The 19,425-nt window shown below is 42.0% G+C and overlaps 1 protein-coding gene and 1 pseudogene across 5 annotated transcripts in view; both read right to left on the bottom strand.

Moving 5' to 3' along the window:
• Window positions 1-12,343, bottom strand: part of SYCP2 (synaptonemal complex protein 2) — a 173,825-nt gene extending 161,482 nt beyond the window's left edge. For 2 of the 5 annotated variants that reach the window (XM_053245385.1, XM_053245390.1), the window contains exons 1-4: window positions 11,771-11,903; window positions 6,624-6,670; window positions 3,844-3,984; window positions 2,897-3,025 (exon numbers count right to left, since the gene is read on the bottom strand). In XM_053245385.1, the coding sequence (XP_053101360.1) occupies window positions 2,897-3,025; window positions 3,844-3,984; window positions 6,624-6,647 (294 nt within the window). In that variant the 5' untranslated portion in view covers window positions 6,648-6,670; window positions 11,771-11,903. Of the gene's footprint in view, window positions 1-2,896; window positions 3,026-3,843; window positions 3,985-6,623; window positions 6,671-10,280; window positions 10,345-11,770; window positions 11,975-12,271 lie in introns of those variants that run through there. The other 3 variants (XM_053245388.1, XM_053245387.1, XM_053245386.1) reach the window with 3 other exon arrangements.
• On the bottom strand, window positions 422-541 carry LOC128325454 (uncharacterized; annotated as a pseudogene).
• Window positions 12,344-19,425: the final 7,082 nt, after the last annotated feature.

The following is a 19,425-nucleotide window of genomic DNA, read 5'->3' as shown; positions in this document are numbered from 1 at the left end:
GCCAACTGACTGACAGTTATCAACAAAAAAAATATTATCCAAACATTTGTAACAGCAACAGATAACAGCTCCCAAGGCTGAAGCAAGAGGATTCCCTAGAAAACACCATAGAAAGTACATAGGAACATAGGCAGCTGCCATATACTGAGTCAGACCATTGGTCTATCTAGCTCAGTATTGTCTTCACAGACTGGCAGCGGCTTCTCCAAGGTTGTAGGGAGAAATCTCTCTCAGCTCTATCTTGAAGAAGCCAGGGAGGGAACTTGAAACCTTCTGCTCTTCCCAGAGCAGCTCCATCCCCTGAAGGGAATATCTTAGAGTGCTCACACTTCTAGTCTCCCATATGCAACCAGGGCAGACTCTGCTTAGCTAAGGGGACAAGTCATGCTTGCTACCACAAGACCAGCTCTCCTCTCCAAAAAGCCTACAGCACCCAGTATTCCAGGGGGGGTTTCCCATCCACGTACTAACCAGGCCTGACCCTGCTTAGCTTCCGAGATCAGATGAGATCGGGTGCATTCAGGGTAGTGTGGCCTTCTACATAAAGTAGAAGGAAGAATGGGATGGAGAAGGGAGTGGGTTCTTCTTAGTGCCTTGCCTCAAATTATTATTTCTTGTTTACACAGTCAGACAGGTGTTATTGACTGGTTTGTTTTATCCAGACATCGAGTCCTTCCCAAGGACCTGGGATGTCAGAATTTTATTGTCAATGGTTATAGATATCGTCGCAGAATATAGGCTGTTCCCAGTAAAGCTGTATTTTGTAATTGGCTGATGGTGATTTCTGTGGCCCCTATGGTGTTGAGGTGCTCTTCAAGGTCTTTTGGAACTGCACCCAGGGCGCCAATTACCACTGGGATTATTTTGGTCTTCTTCTGCCACAGCCTTTCAATTTCAATTTGTAGATCTTTGTATTTGGTGATTTTTTCTATTTCTTTTTCTTCTATTCTGCTATCCCCTGGTATTGCTATGTCGATTATTTTGACTTGTTTTTCTTTCTTCTCAACTACAGTTATATCTGGTGTATTGTGTGGCAGATGTTTGTCTGTTTGTAGTCGGAAGTCCCATAATATTTTTACATCTTCATTTTCTACCACTTTTTCAATTTTATGGTCCCACCAATTTTTGGCTACAGGTAGCTTGTATTTTTTGCAGATGTTCCAGTGTATCATCCCTGCTACCTTGTCATGCCTTTGTTTGTAGTCAGTCTGTGCGATCTTCTTACAACAGCTGATCAGGTGGTCCACTGTTTCATCTGCTTCTTTACAAAGGCGGCACTTGCTGTTTGTTGTGGATTTTTCTACTTTTGCTCTTATTGCATTTGTTCTTAGTGCCTGTTCTTGTGCAGCCAGAATTAAACCCTCTGTTTCTTTCTTCAGGTTGCCATTCTTAAGCCATTGCCAGGTCTTGGTGATGTCTGATTTTCCACTTATGGAAAAGAATGGGATGGAGAAGGGAGTGGGTTCTTCTTAGTGCCTTGCCTCAAATTATTATCATCATCATCATCATCATTATTATTATTATTATTATTATTAATTCGATTTCTATACCGCCCTTCCAAAAATGGCTCAGGGCGGTTTACAAAGAGAGATAACAAACAAATAAGATGGCTCCCTGTCCCCAAAGGGCTCACATTCTAAAAAGAAACATAAGGCACACACCAGCAACAGTCACTGGAAGTACTATGCTGGGGGTGGATAGGGCCAGTTACTCTCCCCCTGCTAAATAAAGAGAATCACCACGGTAAAAGGTGTCTCTTTGCCCAGTTAGCAGGGGTCTTAGGTCAAATCCTAGGAGACCAAGAGCAATCCCAAGGGCCTGGCAGAAAATGCCACTGCATCTATAATAGCTCAGTCAGAGGTATACACTACAACAACTATAGCAGGAATAGACTTGGACCACTGGCCGCCTTCACACAGAACGACAAGCCACAGGTCCAATGGACCTGCAGTTTGCCTCCATTCCCCCCCACCATTCCCACCCACCCACCCCCCATGCACTCCCAGATGATCATTATCTTCAATCTGGGAGCCGGCAACAGGGGCGGGACTGGCTGCGCAGGCTTCCTTCAACCCTGGAAAGACAGCCTGCACCAGCCAATGGGAGTGAAGCCAGTGGGAGGAGCTTCCTCCACTTGGGTTAAATCCCCAATATGGATGACACGGAGGAGGGAATGGACCCTCAGTTGGGTGAATGGGACTCACTACAAACCGAGGCTTCATTCTCAAGTTTGAGGACAAAATTGGAACTCCAGTTGGGTCCAGGAACTACGGTTCCGATAATTTGAACAACATGGGAGCCGAACCAGAGGTGAATTCACCTCTGGTTTGGTGTTATGTTTGAAGGTGGCCACTGAATCATCTTGCTATTTAGTTTTATTTTAAATTGTAAAAATAACAAATCTAAAAAGTTCACTTGTCGATGCATTGTAGTTAAACTATTATTTCATCCTCAGTTATTCCTAGGATTTATTTTCTAATTTCATATTCCATAAGGGGACAGGCCTTCTCCGCTGCTGCCCTGAAGCTTTGGAATGTGCTCCCTGCTGAAATAAGAGCCTCCCCATCTCTGACAACTTTTTAAAAGTATTTGAAGATGCATCTATTCACCCAGGCTTTTAATTCAATATTATTTTAATAGTTTTAACATTGTTTTAAAATATTGTTGTAAAATTTTAAGTTGTTGTAATGTTTTAACTTTTTCTGTATCATTTATTTTGTTTTAACTAATGTTTTAATTCTTCTGTTGTTTATTTATTTTATTTCTGTTGTTTATTTATTTTAACTAATGTTTTAACTTTTTCTTTTTGTTTTGTTGTTTGCTTTGTTGTAAACCGCCCAGAGATGTAAGTTTGGAGCTGTATAAAGAAAATGTCAAAATAAATAAATATACTTATCTTTTGAACAAGACCATGTTCTATCATTGCTGGAAACCCATCGTCACCTAATATGTTGATATTTCTACCATGTTTTTGAAGAGTATTCAACAAAGTAGAAACATTCTTGACTTCTTCATTATCAAGTTCCTTAAATTGAAACACATTTGTTTTTCAATCATTATACAAACATCTGTACTCAACAGGATAAAGCCACTGAATACTTAGTACTACTGAAACCCCATGGATTACTCCTCTCTCCTGTGGCAGAATAAAATATACCATTTTAGATCCAAACTGAAGAGCTACTTAAAAATGTGTGCCTCTCTTATTACCAACATTCTTTTTTCTGTACTACCAGAGGTCATTAGCAATTCCTCTCTTTATATTAGTGTCAAGAGAGCTGATTCTAGACAATGCATATTATTATTAATACATTTGTCAATATTAATTATATGTATTTGCCTATGCACACACACACAAATAACCAAGAATATTAGATAATAGGCAATACACCTCAATCATAAAACCATCACACAAACGTAAGCTTAGAACTGCAGCCTTAGTCATCCTTACTGCAGGCCTGCATAATGCAAGCTGAATACAGCCTTCTGTTGTGATGATCTGACTACCACCAAACACATCTCCAATTGTATAGTTCCAAGAAGGCATCACACATGCACACAGAGAGAGTTTTGCAGCACAAAACCAACAAGCATTTGTGCTAAGATTAATTGAAATGTGGAAATAGTAAATACACAAAAGAGCATTTTCATCTCCAGGAGTCACCACTTCAAAATGCTATCAAGGACAAAGATAGCAGATGTTGTATAAATCTTCATATATTTATGAAGACAGATGTATAAGTCTCACACAGATGTTGTATAAGTCTTCATATATTTATATAACTTATACAACATTTGGTGTAATAGTCTATTATCAATGAGGCAAAATAAAAAGTCCATCACCTGGCATATAAGTTTGTCTACTTTGTTGAGAAACTGTTTACTGCATTTATGGGAAAAACCCTCAGAAAAATCAGTTTCCAGTAACTGTTCCAATGCTTGGAAGTCATTTTTTCTTGTAGCATCATCTATACATTTTTCCAGCTGCCAGAAGAAAGACACAATAAAGATTACTACTATTGTAAAGTCAGTGGAATACAGTGATACGTCCTATGTAAATCTCTGTAGGATTCATCTCATCTGCAGTTGCCACCAACTCATCTGGTATCTACTCAGGGATGGGCCTCTGGTGCAACCCCGAGGCTTTGGAACACACTTCCTACTGAAATGAGAGCCTCCTCATCTCTTACAACTTTTAAAAAGGCAGTCAAGATGTATTTGTTCACCCAGGCTTTTAATTAGATATTGTTTTAATTGTGTTTTTAATAATTTTAACATTTTAAATTTTAGATTGTTGTCATGTTTTAACCTTTTTATTTGTAGTTTTTATTGTTTTGTTATAAACCGCCCAGAGACTTGCATTTTGGGCAGTATACAAATGTGTTAAATAAACAAATAAAAATAAATAAATATCTGAATGTTGATTATTTTGAATGGAACAATTGCACAGAAAGATCTTAACTGGTTGTCTTTGGGAGCAGGCTCAACTGGGGTTTGACCAATCAAAAAACTCTGTTGGCAGATCTGCTTACTAAAATGTTTGAGCAGTCATTCATTCATCTTGAGAAAATTTAAAACATATAACTATTATTTTCAAATATAGATTACTGGGCCTTGTGCTCCCCTAATATCCAAGTTTTTACTGAATTTATGATTCAATCATGCCAATTTTAAAACAGTACCCTATTTAATTTTTATAATTAATTCAGTTACATCACACACTATAACAACAAATGGATAAATAAATTCAGTTCCTAGAAACACTCAAATTATATACATTTTATGCCATCCATGCATTATGGGGGTGGGGATGTTGCTGATTTCTCTGCAACTCTCCAGGTCACATATTGCATTCCAGATACTTCCAAACTCTCAGGAACAGGTTCTCAGAAAGACAGGAAACTGCAGAGGGAAAGGGAAAGCAGGAAAGGCCAATTCCTAAGCACAGTTCCACTCACAGAAGTTAGGATCCAAGCCATTGTTAGCCACTAACAATGAAAGTGGGAGAGAGGAGGGGGTAACCTGCGAGTGGGGTGGCTGACACTGAGCAATAAAGCAGGGGCTGTGGCAGGACTTTAAGGAGAGCAATAAAGTCCTCACAGGGAGATGTTCTGTGCAGGGCCAGCTAGTACATAAGTAAAACTTTCACTGATGTGACCCTGCTCCTTCTACTCTAGTTCTTCAATACAGTGTATCAAAGCACAGTCCACTGAAATCAAACAGCACAATCCAGTTTCCTTTTGTTGATGTGAGCACTTGGATGTGCACACAAAATTCCCATGCCCATAATGGGAATTTTAATCAATTTTCATTCAATGGATGAGGCAGCTCTGTACAAGCAAAGGCATGTACTATATATACAAAAAGATGTGGAGAAATCATCTGAGAAAAGTCTTCAATGTTTCTCCTTGAAAGGAACCCTTTATTTCTTCAGATGTAAATTTCTCTTTAGAGTAAGCCTGAAATTCTCTTTCAAAGTTTACTTAAATACTGTGCATTTCTGTTCATACCATAGGCCCTCCTCCCCTTGGGCATAAGCTTTGTACAATATATGCATCTCTGAATCAAGTCAAAAAGTAAAAAGCTAAAGTTGTGCCGTCGAGTCAGTGTCAACTCCTGGAGACCACAGAGTTATATGGTTTTCTTTGGTAGAATACAAGCGGGGTTTGCCATTGCCAAACATACCAGTGGGGATTCGAACCAGCAACCTCTTGCTCCCTAGGCAAGTTACTTCCCCGCTGAGCCATTAGGTGGCAGAAATCAGGTCAGAAACAGCTTTTAATTATATCAAAGTCCTTTGGAGGAAACATAGTGGCTAGAAGACGAAATGTTTATTCTATTAGCAAGCGTGGTGTAGTGGTTAGAGTGCTAGACTAGGGCCGGGGAGACCCGAGTTCAAATCCCCATTCAGCCATGAAACTAGCTGAGTGACTCTGGGACAGTCACTTCTCTCTCAGCCTAACCTACTTCACAGGGTTGTTGTGAAAGAGAAACTCAAGTATGTAGTACACCGCTCTGGGCTCCTTGGAGGAAGAGCGGGATATAAATGTAAAAATAATAATATTCTACTGCAGTCCTTCAGCTGTTCTTATTTTTAGTTACTTTCAAAGCATACTTAGGATGTAATGGGAAACAAGAAAGGAGTGGGCTAAACAGCAAACCAGTCTGTTTCCCCTCAACACTTCAGAATCTACAGATCTACAGTAGCACTTAAATATTCAATTAACAGTAACAAAACATATAACGTTTATCCTACTATGCAGTGTTCCCTCTAAGGAATGTACACACTCACAAGTTTTCATATGTCCACTCAGTTAATTTTAGAACCCACTCAGGTTAAATCAGGTAGGCCCCTCTCTGAATATATGTGCGCATGCACTTCCTTGATACTGCTGCCCAGAACAAAACTCATTCCGCAAATAGATGAAAAAAATTAGAAAGAACACTGCTATCATGTAAAAAATAAAATAAAATAAAATCTGCATGAGAGATGTACATAATTAAACTCTAGAACTACAGCCAATATTTTGGCACCAGAAAAGCTATTCAGCTATTAATACTAAAAGCTATTAATAATTAAATAATGTCTACAATCAACAGAATAAATGAAGATCCATGCATACCTGTCCTTCACGTCTAAGTGGCATCTTGGCAACTTTATATACTTAAGCTATATGACAAAGAAAAAAGATTTATCTGTTGTTATTGTTATTAATAATAAAGTATTAGGCACTTCACCAAAATTAAATATTTTTATTTACATAGCACCATACAAAATACCTGAGAAGATAGGTCTCTGCCCTAAGGGGTTTACAATCTAATGATACAAGGGCAAAAGCAAAAGAAGGGTCCGAAGGAATTTTGAAATAACACATTTTCTGATGTCCACTTAGTTAATTTTAGATCCCATTCAGGTCTAATCAGGAAGGCCCCACTCTGAATGCATGTGCGCACACACTGCCTTGATACTGCTGTCCAGAACAAACCTCATTCCGCACACAGATGAAAAAAATTAATAACATATTTGGATGGATCATATACACTGTAAGAGAACAAATCCTGGGACTACAATAACCCAACAACACAGGAAACAGAATAGCAACACAAAAATATTTTAAGCAATAGGATTCACTTTTCCCAGACCAACAGAATTATATACTGTATTATCAACATCCTTATCATACAACATAGATTAGAAACCTAATTCTAAGCTCTGCTGCATGGCAACAGTGTTGGTTCTGGTAGCTGGCTGTGCCATGTGAATTACAGGAACAGTCATCAGTGCAATTACATCAACAATAAAGAAAAGCTGCTACCTAAGGCATAAATGCCAGTAATAAAAGTTTTTTGATAACTGACATAGTCTTATGGGAGGCAGGTAAAGCTAACATCCCTGTCCCACTTGTGTTTGGCAGAAGTGTGCAGCTGTAGCCAAAATGCTGGACAGGATCAGTTGCCTGTCCCTTTAAAATACAAAGAATAGTCTAAATTCAAGTCAATTTTACCCAAGTCATTTAATATATTATAAAGTAGTTGTTCAACCACTCTAGCCAATGTATCCTGCTGCTCCAATTCTTTCTTGGTCCCACAAAGATTATGTGGAAGTTCCATTTATTTAAAGGAAACTATATACCAGCAATGACATAAGCACTGCACTGCTCCAAAGACAACCTTCAAAATGACCTCTTTAATGAATAAAATAATCTACGATTTTTGAACAAAACATGTAACTCAAAATAAAAGCAAGCAAACTTTTCAGTGTAATACACTGAGCACTGAGGATGGTGTATTACACCAAAATGATTGGCCAGGTTTTTTTTTAGCTTATAAGTTTTGTTATTTTAAGCTTTTTACAAATTAAAGAGGTCATTTTGAATTTTATGTCTTTTTATGAAGAAGTATGTCTCACGGAGTTCAATGGGGATTACTCTCAAATAAACGCACATAACATTGGGATTCAGGGGTGTAACTATAATAGGGCAAGGGGAGACAGTTGTCTGAGGGCCCACTGCCTTGGAGGGGCCTGAGAGGCAAGTCATATGACTGACTCCCCCAGCCACACACCTGCCCGGGCTTCCCTCAGTTGTATTCATTCTCCGAAATTGATGTGAGTGTTAAAACCTGGAGCTCCCAGAACAGCATGTCTTTCTCTAGTACCATTAAATGACTTGCACCATCCACAATTTACAAAACCTGAGCTGAGCTTCATTGGGGGAGGGGGGTGGCATTTTAAAATCTTGTCTCTGGGCCCACTCCAACCTTGCTACGCCCCTGTTGGGATTAGATACGTTTAAGAATTAGTATGCACTTCCACCCAGAGAAATAAGTTTAGGATTTGATTTAGATTTTAAAAAATCTTTCTGAAATGTATATCTACGGTTTCCAAGTCCTATCTTAATCGGGAAACAAGCTGAGTAACTGGCCCTATCCACCCCCAGCACAGTACTTCCAGTGACTGTTGCTGGTGTCTATCTTATGTTTCTTTTTAGAATGTGAGCCCTTTGGGGACAGGGTTTCATCTTATTTGTTTGTTATTTGTCTATGTAAACCGCCCTGAGCCATTTTTGGAAGGGCGGTATAGAAATTGAATTAATAATAATAATAATAATAATAATGTCAACAACATTGACAATAAAATTCAGCCATCCCAGGTCCTTGGGAAGGACTCGATGTCTGGATAAAACAAAACAGTCAATAACACCTGTCTGACTGTGTAAATATTATAATAATAATAATAATAATAATAATAATAATAATAATATTGCTATGTCGATTATTTAAACTTGTTTTTATTATATTTATTTACACAGTCAGACAACCAGTCAATAACCTGTCTGACTGTGTAAATAAATATAATAAAAACAAGCTAAAATAATCGACATAGCAATACCAGGGGATAGCAGAATAGAAGAAAAAGAAACAGAAAAAATCACCAAATACAAAGATCTACAAATTGAAATTGAAAGGCTGTGGCAGAAGAAGACCAAAATAATCCCAGTGGTAATTGGCGCCCTGGGTGCAGTTCCAAAAGACCTTGAAGAGCACCTCAACACCATAGGGGCCACAGAAATCACCATCAGCCAATTACAAAAAGCAACTTTACTGGGAACAGCCTATATTCTGCAACGATATCTATAACAATTGACAATAAAATCAGCCATCCCAGGTCCTTGGGAAGGACTCCATGTCTGGATAAAACAAACCAGTCAATAATACCTGTCTGACTGTGTAAACAAGAAATAATAATAATATATCCACACATAGATCATCATCATGGCCAGTAATCAGTTATTTTGGAGAGCATATTGAGAAGGGGTAATAGATCTGCATTTCAATCACTACCCCCACTCAAGAGGCCTTCCAGCAGGACATCTTGCCAGATGCCATTTTCTCCACACCTCCTTTTGACCCTAGACAGTATATACTAAAAGACTGAATTTGGGCCAGATCCCTCTAGTTGTTGATCTCTACTACAAAAGCATTCTGCTCCTTTTCAATACTTCAGAATGTAATGTCCAAAAATTGCATGTATAATATAATGGACAACAGATTTGAGAACCAGGATGTATACATGGGGACATTACCTAACAAAAGTGAAAATATTCAGTCATGTTGAAGTTAAAAACGCAAACAAAACTGTTGCTGCAAAATTAGCCTATGTCATTGAAGCAGAGGCATACATTCGCTTTTACCTGATATATTAGATTAGATTGTGCCGTCAAGTCAGTGTTGACGCCTGGCAACCACAGAGCCATGTGGGTTTTTTGGTAGAATACAGGAGTGGTTTACCATTGCCTCCTCCCTCACAGTATGAGATGATGCCTTTCAGCACCTTCCTATATTGCTGCTGCCCAATATACATACGTGGACAAATCTGTTGGTACCCTTACAGCTCATTGAAAAGGTGCTTTATGCCTCCTGAAAATCGACCCCAGAATGGGCAAAAGGATAGTGAGAATGGTAGACAAAAAGCCAAGGACAACTTCCAAAGAGATACAAGCTGAACTCCAAGGTCAAGATCCATCAGTGTCTGATCGCACCATCTGTTGCTTTTTGAGTGACAGTGGGCTCAATGGAAGAAGACCCAGGAGGACTCCACGGTTGAAACAAAAACATAAAAAAGCCAGACTGGAATTTGCTAAAATGCATATTGACAAGCCACAATGCTTCTGGGAGAATGTCCTTTGGACAGATGAGACAAAACTGGAACTTTTTGGCAAGTTACATCAGCTCTGTCCACAGATGAAAAAATGAAGCTTTCAAAGAAAAGGACAACATACCTACTGTGAAACATGAAGGCTCAGTTATGTTTTGGGGCTGCTTTGCTGCATCTGACAGGGGTGTCTTGTATCTGTGCAGGGAACAATGAAATCTCAAGACTATCAAGACTTTCTAGAGCAAAACGTACTGCCCAGTGTCAGAAAGCTCTGTCTCAGTCGCAGGTCATAGATTCTCCAACAGGATAATGACACAAAACACACAGCTAAAAGCACCCAAGAATGGCTAAGAACAAAACATTGAACTATTCTGAAGTGGCCTTCCATGAGTCCCGATTTGAATCTTATCAAACATCTATGGAAAGAACTGAAACATGCAGTCTGGAGAAGGCACCCTTCAAACCTGACACAGCTGGAGCAGTTTGCTCAGGAAGAGTGGGCCAAACTACCTGTTGACAGGTGCAGAAGTCTCATTGAGAGCTACAGGAATCACTTGTTTGCAGTGATTGCTTCTAAAGGTTGTGCAACAAAATATTAGGTTAGGGGTCCCATCATTTTTGTCCATGCCATTTTCATTTGTATTATTATTTGAAATATTCTGCTGCATCAAAACTCTAAAGAAAAATCCGACTTTTGTTAAATGCGGAATAAACAATGACAGTGCCAATTACTTTTGCCAGTTTTAAGTTATTTCAGAGACAGTTGTGGGTTCTTCTTTTTTTCGTGGAGGGGTTCCAACACATTTGTCCATGTGTGTAGGTGTTTCCAATATTCTTTGGGTGTAGGTGTTTCCCATATTCTGGGAAACATATCTTCCCATATTCTGGGAAACATGCCATTGGGGATTCGAACCAACTGCCTTCTGCTCTTTCTAGGCAGGGTGCTTTCCCTCTGGGCAATAGGTGGCACATATACCCCTGCTATATAGTGGTGCAGTGGGGAAATGCTTGACTAACAAGCAGAAGGCTGCCGGTTTGGATTCCTGTGGTACTATATTGGGCAGCAGTGATATTGGAAGATGCTGAAAGGCATCATCTCATACTGTGTGGGAGGAGGCAATGGTAAACCTCTCCTGTATTCTACCAAAGAAAACCACAGGGCTCTGTGGGCGGCAGGAGTCGAAATCAACTTGACAGCACATTTTACTTTACTTTATATTGCTGGAGTGTAAATCAAGGCAAAAATAGGTCAAGGATCTAGCAGTTTTTTGTTTGCCGCTCCTTTTGACTCTGTTCCTGCACCTTGCAGCAGAAGTTTGGCACACTGGAACCTATCAGGGAAAGCTTTTCCTGGCGTTACTGATGGGGAAACTTCTCCTATTAAATGTCTGTAATTCAGGCCAGTATCAAAGACACAAAAGTAGAGCCGGGGTGGCTTGAAAGAAGCAACACTGCTTTTTGTAACACAGAATTGGCAAGAAATCCACCACAATCTGAGTCCATCCAACACAAAACGAGAGCGAAAGCGAGAAAGAAAGAAAAAAAGGAGGGCTGGGGTGGGACACGGGGTTCTTCCAATGTCCTAGTCCTGAGGGGAGGGCCAGCTTCCATTACCTGAACCTGACCAACACTTTAGCCGGGGCGGCCCTGAAGAAACAGCAGGAGAGGGGGGCGGGGGGGAGAGAAGCCATGTAAAAAGAAACACGCCGGCCGTTCCCGGCTCTCCTCAGGCAGCCGCACTCACATCTACTTGTCAGAGACAGAGCGCAAACCGAAACCAGCGTCGCCCTCCCAGCCAATCAGCACCGTGCTCTGGCTTCTCCAACCCAATCATTGGCCTGCAGCGCCTTAAGAGCCAATCATGTCAAGAAGACAAGAGAGCAGGGTGGGGGAAATAGGGTGGGCTGGCGATGTGCGGGCGAGGGGGTGGGGAAGGTGCCTCCCCCGGCCTTGCCGCTGCGCGCGCTTGTTCTTTTCCCGCGCGCTGGCGCTTTCCAGCCAATCAGCGGATGGGCAGCCTGACGGGTAACGGCTGTTGTCAGTCGCAGCCGTTAGAGCTGGGAGCCTCCTCCTCCTCGCCTGTGCCTGAGGCGCTGCTGCCGCCCCCTAACCTACCTGTATGTCTTCCTTCTCACGAATGGCTAATATTCGTGGGTCGTAGTATGCTTGTACAGACTTCTGTCGTGTCCTGTGTGAACACACCCTGTCTTGTCAACGTGTGCGCACACTCCCATCATCAGATAACCTCCTCAGTCTTTTGGCTGGAGCTCCTTCGCTCTCTCCCCGCACACTTAATAGGGTCGTTTAACTCAAGCCATTTCGCCGCTTGCTTCCTTGTCCGCGGCGCTCCGTGAGCCGCTAGTACTACTACCCCTTTCCCTCTAAGAGGACGAGGATTCCCTCCTTTTTCCCCTCGACAGACAATCGTCTGTCGGTTCAGTCACCTAGCATAGCAATTATGTGCATGTTTACTCGGTAGCATCAAGTCTCATGGAGTTCCGTGGGGGCGTCTTCCCGATTAAGTGTGTAGAGGAGTCGGGCCGAAGAGGGACGTTCCGTACTTTTCACCGCGCATCTTTGTCTCGGTTTACCTCGCTACTGAAAATAAACGCTTGGAAATGTTTGCAGTTGATAGTAGTAAAAATCATGTTCTACTTGTCCAGTACCAACGTGATGAAGTGCTTATTTCTTTAAAGTTATAAACCATTTGTCCATCTGCATTGCAAAGGCCGCCAAAGCGCCATACAGGATTTATATAACCCCGACACGATTTTCGAGCAATAATGATCAAAAAATTAAAAGCACACAAAAATTGCCCCCCACCCCCGAGTTAGGCCATTGCATCCCAGACAGGGCTGTTGTGCCCCGGCCTTACTTGGAGATGCCAAAGACCGAACCCTGGTCTCTTCTGCTTGTTTCAGAGTTCCTCCAACTTGGAGAATTTTCTCAGACCCTTTCCCCACATCTCAACATTAAGTGATGGCTCCTTGCCAAAAGAATGCAACTATACTGTTTGGGACAGTAAAGCTATCCATCCATATATTCATACATGTGTGTTTAACACGGGGAAACCCTGCTAAGTTAAGAGGGAACTTTGAAAGTGGTGATTCTCTTATATTTAGGGATAACAAGCTGAAGTTGAATCCAAATAAGACAGAGGTAACACCTATATCAGGCAGCAGCGGCAATATAGGAAGATGCTGAAAGGCATCATCTCATACTGTGAGGGAGGAGGCAATGGTAAACCCCTCCTGTATTATACCAAAGACACACAGGGCTCTGTGGTTACCAGGAGTTGACACCAACTCGATTGCACAACTTTACCTTTACTGTCTGTAGGGGGTTGGACCCAAGAGATGGTTTAGATATGCCTCTTCTGGATGAGGATACACTCCCCCTAAAAGTTCAGGTTCGTTATCAAGGAGTGCTCTGGATCCCCCTGGTTTCTCAGGTTGAGGCAGTGGCTAGGTGTGCTTTTTATCAGCTTTGAATGATATGTCAGATAAGTCCATTTCTAGAGACAAATGACCTTAAAACCGTGGTGCATATGTTGGTAACTTCTAGGCTTGACTACTGTAATGCTCTCTACATGGGGCTGCCTTTGTGCATAGTTTGGAAACTACAATTGGTACAGAATTCAGCAGCTAGACTGGTCTCTGGGTTTACGCGAAAGAACCGTATAACACCGATTTTGAAAGCATGGCCCTGGCTGTCGATATGTTTCTGAACAAAATACAAAATGCTGGTCTAGGGTTTTTAAGAGAGTGCCTTCTCTGTTGTGAACCCTGACGTTTATTAAGATAATCTAGAGTGGCCCAGTTACAGTTGCCACCAACTCATTTGGTGGCAACTCAGGACTGGGCCTTCTCTGTGGCCGCCCTCGGGGCTTTGGAATGCATTCCTTGCTGAAATAAGAGCATATCTTTCTCTGTTTGATTTTTAGGCAGACCCTGAATACATACCTGTTTTCCCAGGCTTTTAACTGAAATCAAAATTTTAATGTGTTTTTATTCATTGAGATTTTTACCTGTTTTATGAATTTTAACTGCTTATATTGTTTTTATATTATGTTTTAACTTGTACACCACCTGGAGATTTCTATATCAGGTGGTATAAAAATACAATAAATAAATAATATTAATACATATATTTAGCAGGGAGGGGGAACTGGCTCTTTCCATCCCCAGCACAACATCCCTCCAGTAGCTGTTGTTGATGTTTACCTTATGTTTATTATTAGATTGTGTGTGTGTGTGTGTGTGAGAGAGAGAGAGAGAGAGAGAGAGAGAGAATCTACCAGCTTTGACTTGTAGTAAAAAATTCTAATGGAATAAAAAGTATTAATATGTAACAATGGTATTTGGGGGAATATTTTAAAGTACCACCAGGTGTCAGTGTAACATTAAAAAATGAAGGCAAGCCTTCATTTAACTGCACTATGAGTTGAAGACAACATTTTGTATTTGAGTCCTTCTTAAGGACATGTACAAACAACAGCTTTTCAACAAAACTTCCCAAAGCAGTTTACAAAGAGAAATAAAAATAAATTAAGATATAGCACTGATAGCTCCTCTGCTGTTAGGGAGAATGAAGGTGTCAGGGAAGGAGGACATCGGTCTGAGGAAGAGGGAAATGCTCCTTTAGAAGGGACCCCTTCCATGGATCATTAGGAAGGGATCATTAGGAAGGGGATTGAAAATAAAACAGCTAACATTATAATGCCCTTATACAAAACTATGGTGCGACCACACTTGGAGTACTGCGTACAATTCTGGTCACCACATCTTAAAAAGGACATTGTTGAACTGGAGAAGGTACAGAAGAGCAACCAAGATGATCAGGGGCCTAGAGCACCTTTCTTACGAGGCAAGACTACAACACCTGGGGCTTTTTAGTTTAGAAAAAAGACGACTGCGGGGAGACATGATAGAGGTCTATAAAATCATGCATGGCGTGGAAAAAGTGGAGAGAGAGAGATTCTTTTCCCTCTCACACAACACTAGAACCAGGGGTCACTCCATGAAATTGATTGCCAGGAGGTCTAGGACTAACAAACTGAAGTACTTTTTCACACCACGCGTGATCCACTTGTGGAACTCTCTGCCACAGGATGTGGTGACGGCCAACAACCTGGATGGCTTTAAGAGGGGTTTGGATGACTTCATGGAGGAGAGGTCTATCAATGGCTACTAGTCAGAGGGCTGTGGGCTACCTCCAGCCTCAAGGGTGTGCCTCTGAGTACCAGTTGCAGGGGAGTAATGGCAGGAGAGAGGGCCTGCCCTCAACTCCTGCCTGTGGCTTCCAGCGGCATCTGGTGGGCCACTGTGCGAAACAGGATGCTGGACTAGATGGGCCTTGAGCCTGATCCAGCAGGGCTGTTCTTATGAAGATGAGCCCATATCCTCTTGCACAGGGGATAGTCTGGGGCGGGGCCTCCTCCTCATCAATTTTATTACAGCCTTAAGCCAACCAGGAAGAAAAACAATAGGAAGAACATACAGAAGTGCAATAAATAGGGGGAGCCTCCTTGTAGTGGGCGATTCAATCATTAAGAGGTATAGAGAGATGGGTTTGTGACCCGCGTGTTGTCTGCACAGTGACTTGCCTGCCTGGTGTGAAGGTTGTGGACATCATGCAGCGTCTAGATAGACTGTTAGGCAGTGCTGGGAAGGAGACAGCTGTCGTGGTGCACTGTCGTGTCGACTTGACAGCACACTTACCTTTAAGTCCCATTGAGTTTAATGGAATTTAGTTTTAAGAAGACATGTTAGGGTAGCACTGTGAAGCATGTTTTGTAATGCAGTCTTCTGTAATGCAATTGTGAGACCCAATTTAATAGAATTAGAGCTGTGATGTTTTGTCATTTAGACTGATCAATTAAAAGTTTTTAACTGACTAAAAAGTTGGATCCAATTAATTAGCAAGCAGCTTTTTAAAAAGGGTTTAGTTATTTTCAGCTTCAAAATCCACTGATGACAGGAGCAACCTTAAAAGAGACATTCCCACTTCTCTCCCACATATGAAGGGATGCCTGTTCTAATATTGAGGTCTGATGCATCATGTGTGGGCATCACCTGAAAACAAAGATGGTTTTCCCCAAAAATGGTTATTTCTCATATGCAACTGCCTGCAGATTCAATTGGTTAATTGTGTAAAACAATAAACTGACTTTCTTAATTGGGTAACCATCCTAGATATCACAGACTGTTCAGGACGAATAACCTGACTTAGCAAGGCAATGAGCAGCCTGATGTTGACAGGAAGGGCTAGATACAGTTGAATGACCTGCACTTGGTACTGTATTAACAACCTTTACACGTGACACAAACAGACAGAGCCAATGCTGTTCAAGTGTCTCATATGAGTACACCCTAGGAGTATACTTATGGGCAGGAGTATCGGTAAACCACCTCTTCACTTTAGTGTTCTCCTTCTTTGCCTCTGTCCTGTCCTTTTCTTGGAGTGATTTGCTGATTTCTTCTGAGATCACAGAGGAACTTTGGGGGCGCAGTCCTTGTGGTTGTAATTAGTTAGGATACCTTGTTGTCACAGAGGAACTGGCCAAGCTTGGTTGAAATAACTAAGGCAGTTAAAGCAGACTTTAAATTTTGAATTTTAAGAACCATGAACATTGCCATGTGACATTAACTCATGCTGTTGATGGCAGAATACCATAGACATTTGCATTACACCTTGCAAGGATAGATCAGCTGAGAGCTTTCAGAGCTTTCCAAAAGAAAGGGCAGACAACATTAGCTGTTTCTAAGGTAGTGTGTGTGTGTGTGTGTGTGTGTGTGTGTGTGTGTGTGTGTGTTTTCCCATGAGCAACCTATCCTGGGCTAGGCTGCTCATGTGGAGCACCAGGCTCTGCGCAGATGCTGTTGCTCCTGCCCAGCCTAATCCCACTCCTTAGCCTGGCTCTTAGCCAAGGTTAAAGGTGAGAGCGTGCCCTTAATTTGGCTGCTGGGATCACAGCCCAAAGAGACACAGAGACGGGCACCTAGAACACCCATCGAATTGGGGAATCCCCCAAGGCATTGTGCACATTGCGTAGTGCCTTTTGGCATATCTGGAGGCCGGAAAAACGAGTCCTGGCCTCTGATTTGTACTGCCAGGAGCAGTGTGGATAATGATCCGCACTGCTCCTGGCAGTGCAGGTCATGTGGGTGCATGCCTCACACGCTGCAGAAATGAGGATTGATCGTCTGGGCGAAGGTAGGTTGAACCCTGCCCCACCCCCCGTCATAGACCCTATTGATTTTTCTGAGCCTTCAGTTCTGGCTCTGGGAAGCAAGCATTCCTAAGCAACAATGGTAGCTCTTCCTTAAGGTGGCTTCACCACTTGAGAAAGGAAATGGAACCTTATGCCAGACTGGGCCTGAATTATCTTACTTTCAGCGTTGGTGGAGGAAGGTGAAGAAAAGATTGCATCAAACAATGAGGGCTGACTCACCTCACCTGCCAGGGAAGTTTCTCCACCTGGTACCTTAGTTACAGGGAATTATTTATTTACTAGCTGACCTGGAGCAGAGCAACTGCACGCCTAGTTCTCCCCGTCTCTCCTCCCCCATCTTCAATTCTTTCTCCCTCCCTTCAGCCCCATTGCTTTCTCTCCCCCCTCCAGCCCCATTTCTTTCTTTTTCCCCCTCTAGCCCCGTTTCTCCCCCCCACCCCATTTCATTCTCCCCCCTCCCCACAGCTCGTTCTCCCTCGGCGGACAGGCTGCTTTTCCTCAGCGGCCATCTGCCGCTTCTCGGCTGGCCTCCTGCCATCCTGGTGGCCGCCGCCTCCCCTGTGTAGCCTGCTGTCCTGGTGGCTGCCGCTTCCCTTGCATGGCCGTCCATCCTGGCGGCTTCCACTTCTCCTCCACGCCCACTTCTCCTCCCATCCCCGTCGCTAATCCGCTGCTCTCACAAGAACTGCCACACATGGGATTCACAACGGGTACGCCTAGGAGAAATAAATATATAGATTTTGCATTTATATACCGCTTTTCAGACAAACCTCCCAAAGCGGTTTACAAAAAACTTAAAGAACAATATATCAAGCCACACGTTTACATCTTTACGTGTGCCTTAGTCTCACTTCTTTCTTCTCACCTCCCTTCAGAGCAAGATGATCCCTGATTGCTCTGTGGTGGCCGTTGGGGGAGGGAGGGGCCACTTCAGCTGGGACATGGTGGCCGCTCCCCAGCCTGTCTCTCCCTCTCCTCTCCTAATGAAATAAAATCTACAAAATCTATAAGTAAGGTGGTGCTGATTCTCTGATCCAAGGCCAAGAGCATTGCACACACAGTATATGAGTTGCTTGGTGTGCATGACCCTTCCTTCATCCTTGCCAGTGGCATTCAAGCAGTTTTGTGCAGTATACCTGCAACATGATACAGGGAAGACAAAATACCACTTACCAAATGTGTCTGTTACACCAGTCTTTACTCCAAAATCTATGTCCTCCAGCACCAGAGCAAAGGAATGTACTGTCCATCTCTGAGTCTCATTTTCTTCATAGGGAATCTAAATATATTTTCTGCTTAATAAGTAAGCACAGACAATTTTAAAATGGAATGCATTCATTCTTGACTGTTTTGCACTGGTTTTGTGATGCCCACAATATTTTCAAAATTAACACTATGTATAACAAAAATGTTTGAAATATACAGGTGTATATAATTAACTGAACTTAGATTAAACTTCTGGTGAGAATCAAGACACCACAGAACATACACACACATAAGAAATGCCAGTTACCCCTGCTAATTGAGCAAAGAGGCACCTTTTAAAGTAGTGATTCTCTTATATTTAGCAGGAGGAGAGCAACTGGCCCTATCCAACCACAGCACAGCATCCCTCCAGTGGCTGTTGCTGGTATCTGCCTTATGTTTCTTTTTAGATTGTGAGCCCTTTGGGGACAGGGGTCCATCTTATGTATGTATTATTTATTTTTGTATGTAAACCGCTTTGAGAACATGGTTGAAGAGCAGTATATAATTTTTCACAGTAGTAGTAGTAGCAGCAGCAGCAGTAGTAGCAGTAATAGTAGTTATCCTCTATGACCCTTCCTGACCAAAACAACTGTATTGAATTTTGAAATTAATTCAAAAGTCTAATCATTCTATCTTCAAAATGCTCTTACCTATACAGGTATCACTCATATCAGCGTGTTTCGCTGTCAAACAGCTTATTCCTATTGCATTCTAGGTCAGATATACCACAGTCATAACTATCCAATGGAAAGAAATATGGAGAATGAGCACAACTGTTCAAACCTTC

The sequence above is a fragment of the Hemicordylus capensis genome, chromosome 4 (assembly GCF_027244095.1).
Source record: "Hemicordylus capensis ecotype Gifberg chromosome 4, rHemCap1.1.pri, whole genome shotgun sequence".
NCBI classification, from domain to species: domain Eukaryota; kingdom Metazoa; phylum Chordata; class Lepidosauria; order Squamata; family Cordylidae; genus Hemicordylus; species Hemicordylus capensis.
The sequence above is the reverse complement of the archived record's forward strand: the minus strand, read 5'-3'. Positions and strand labels throughout refer to the sequence as shown.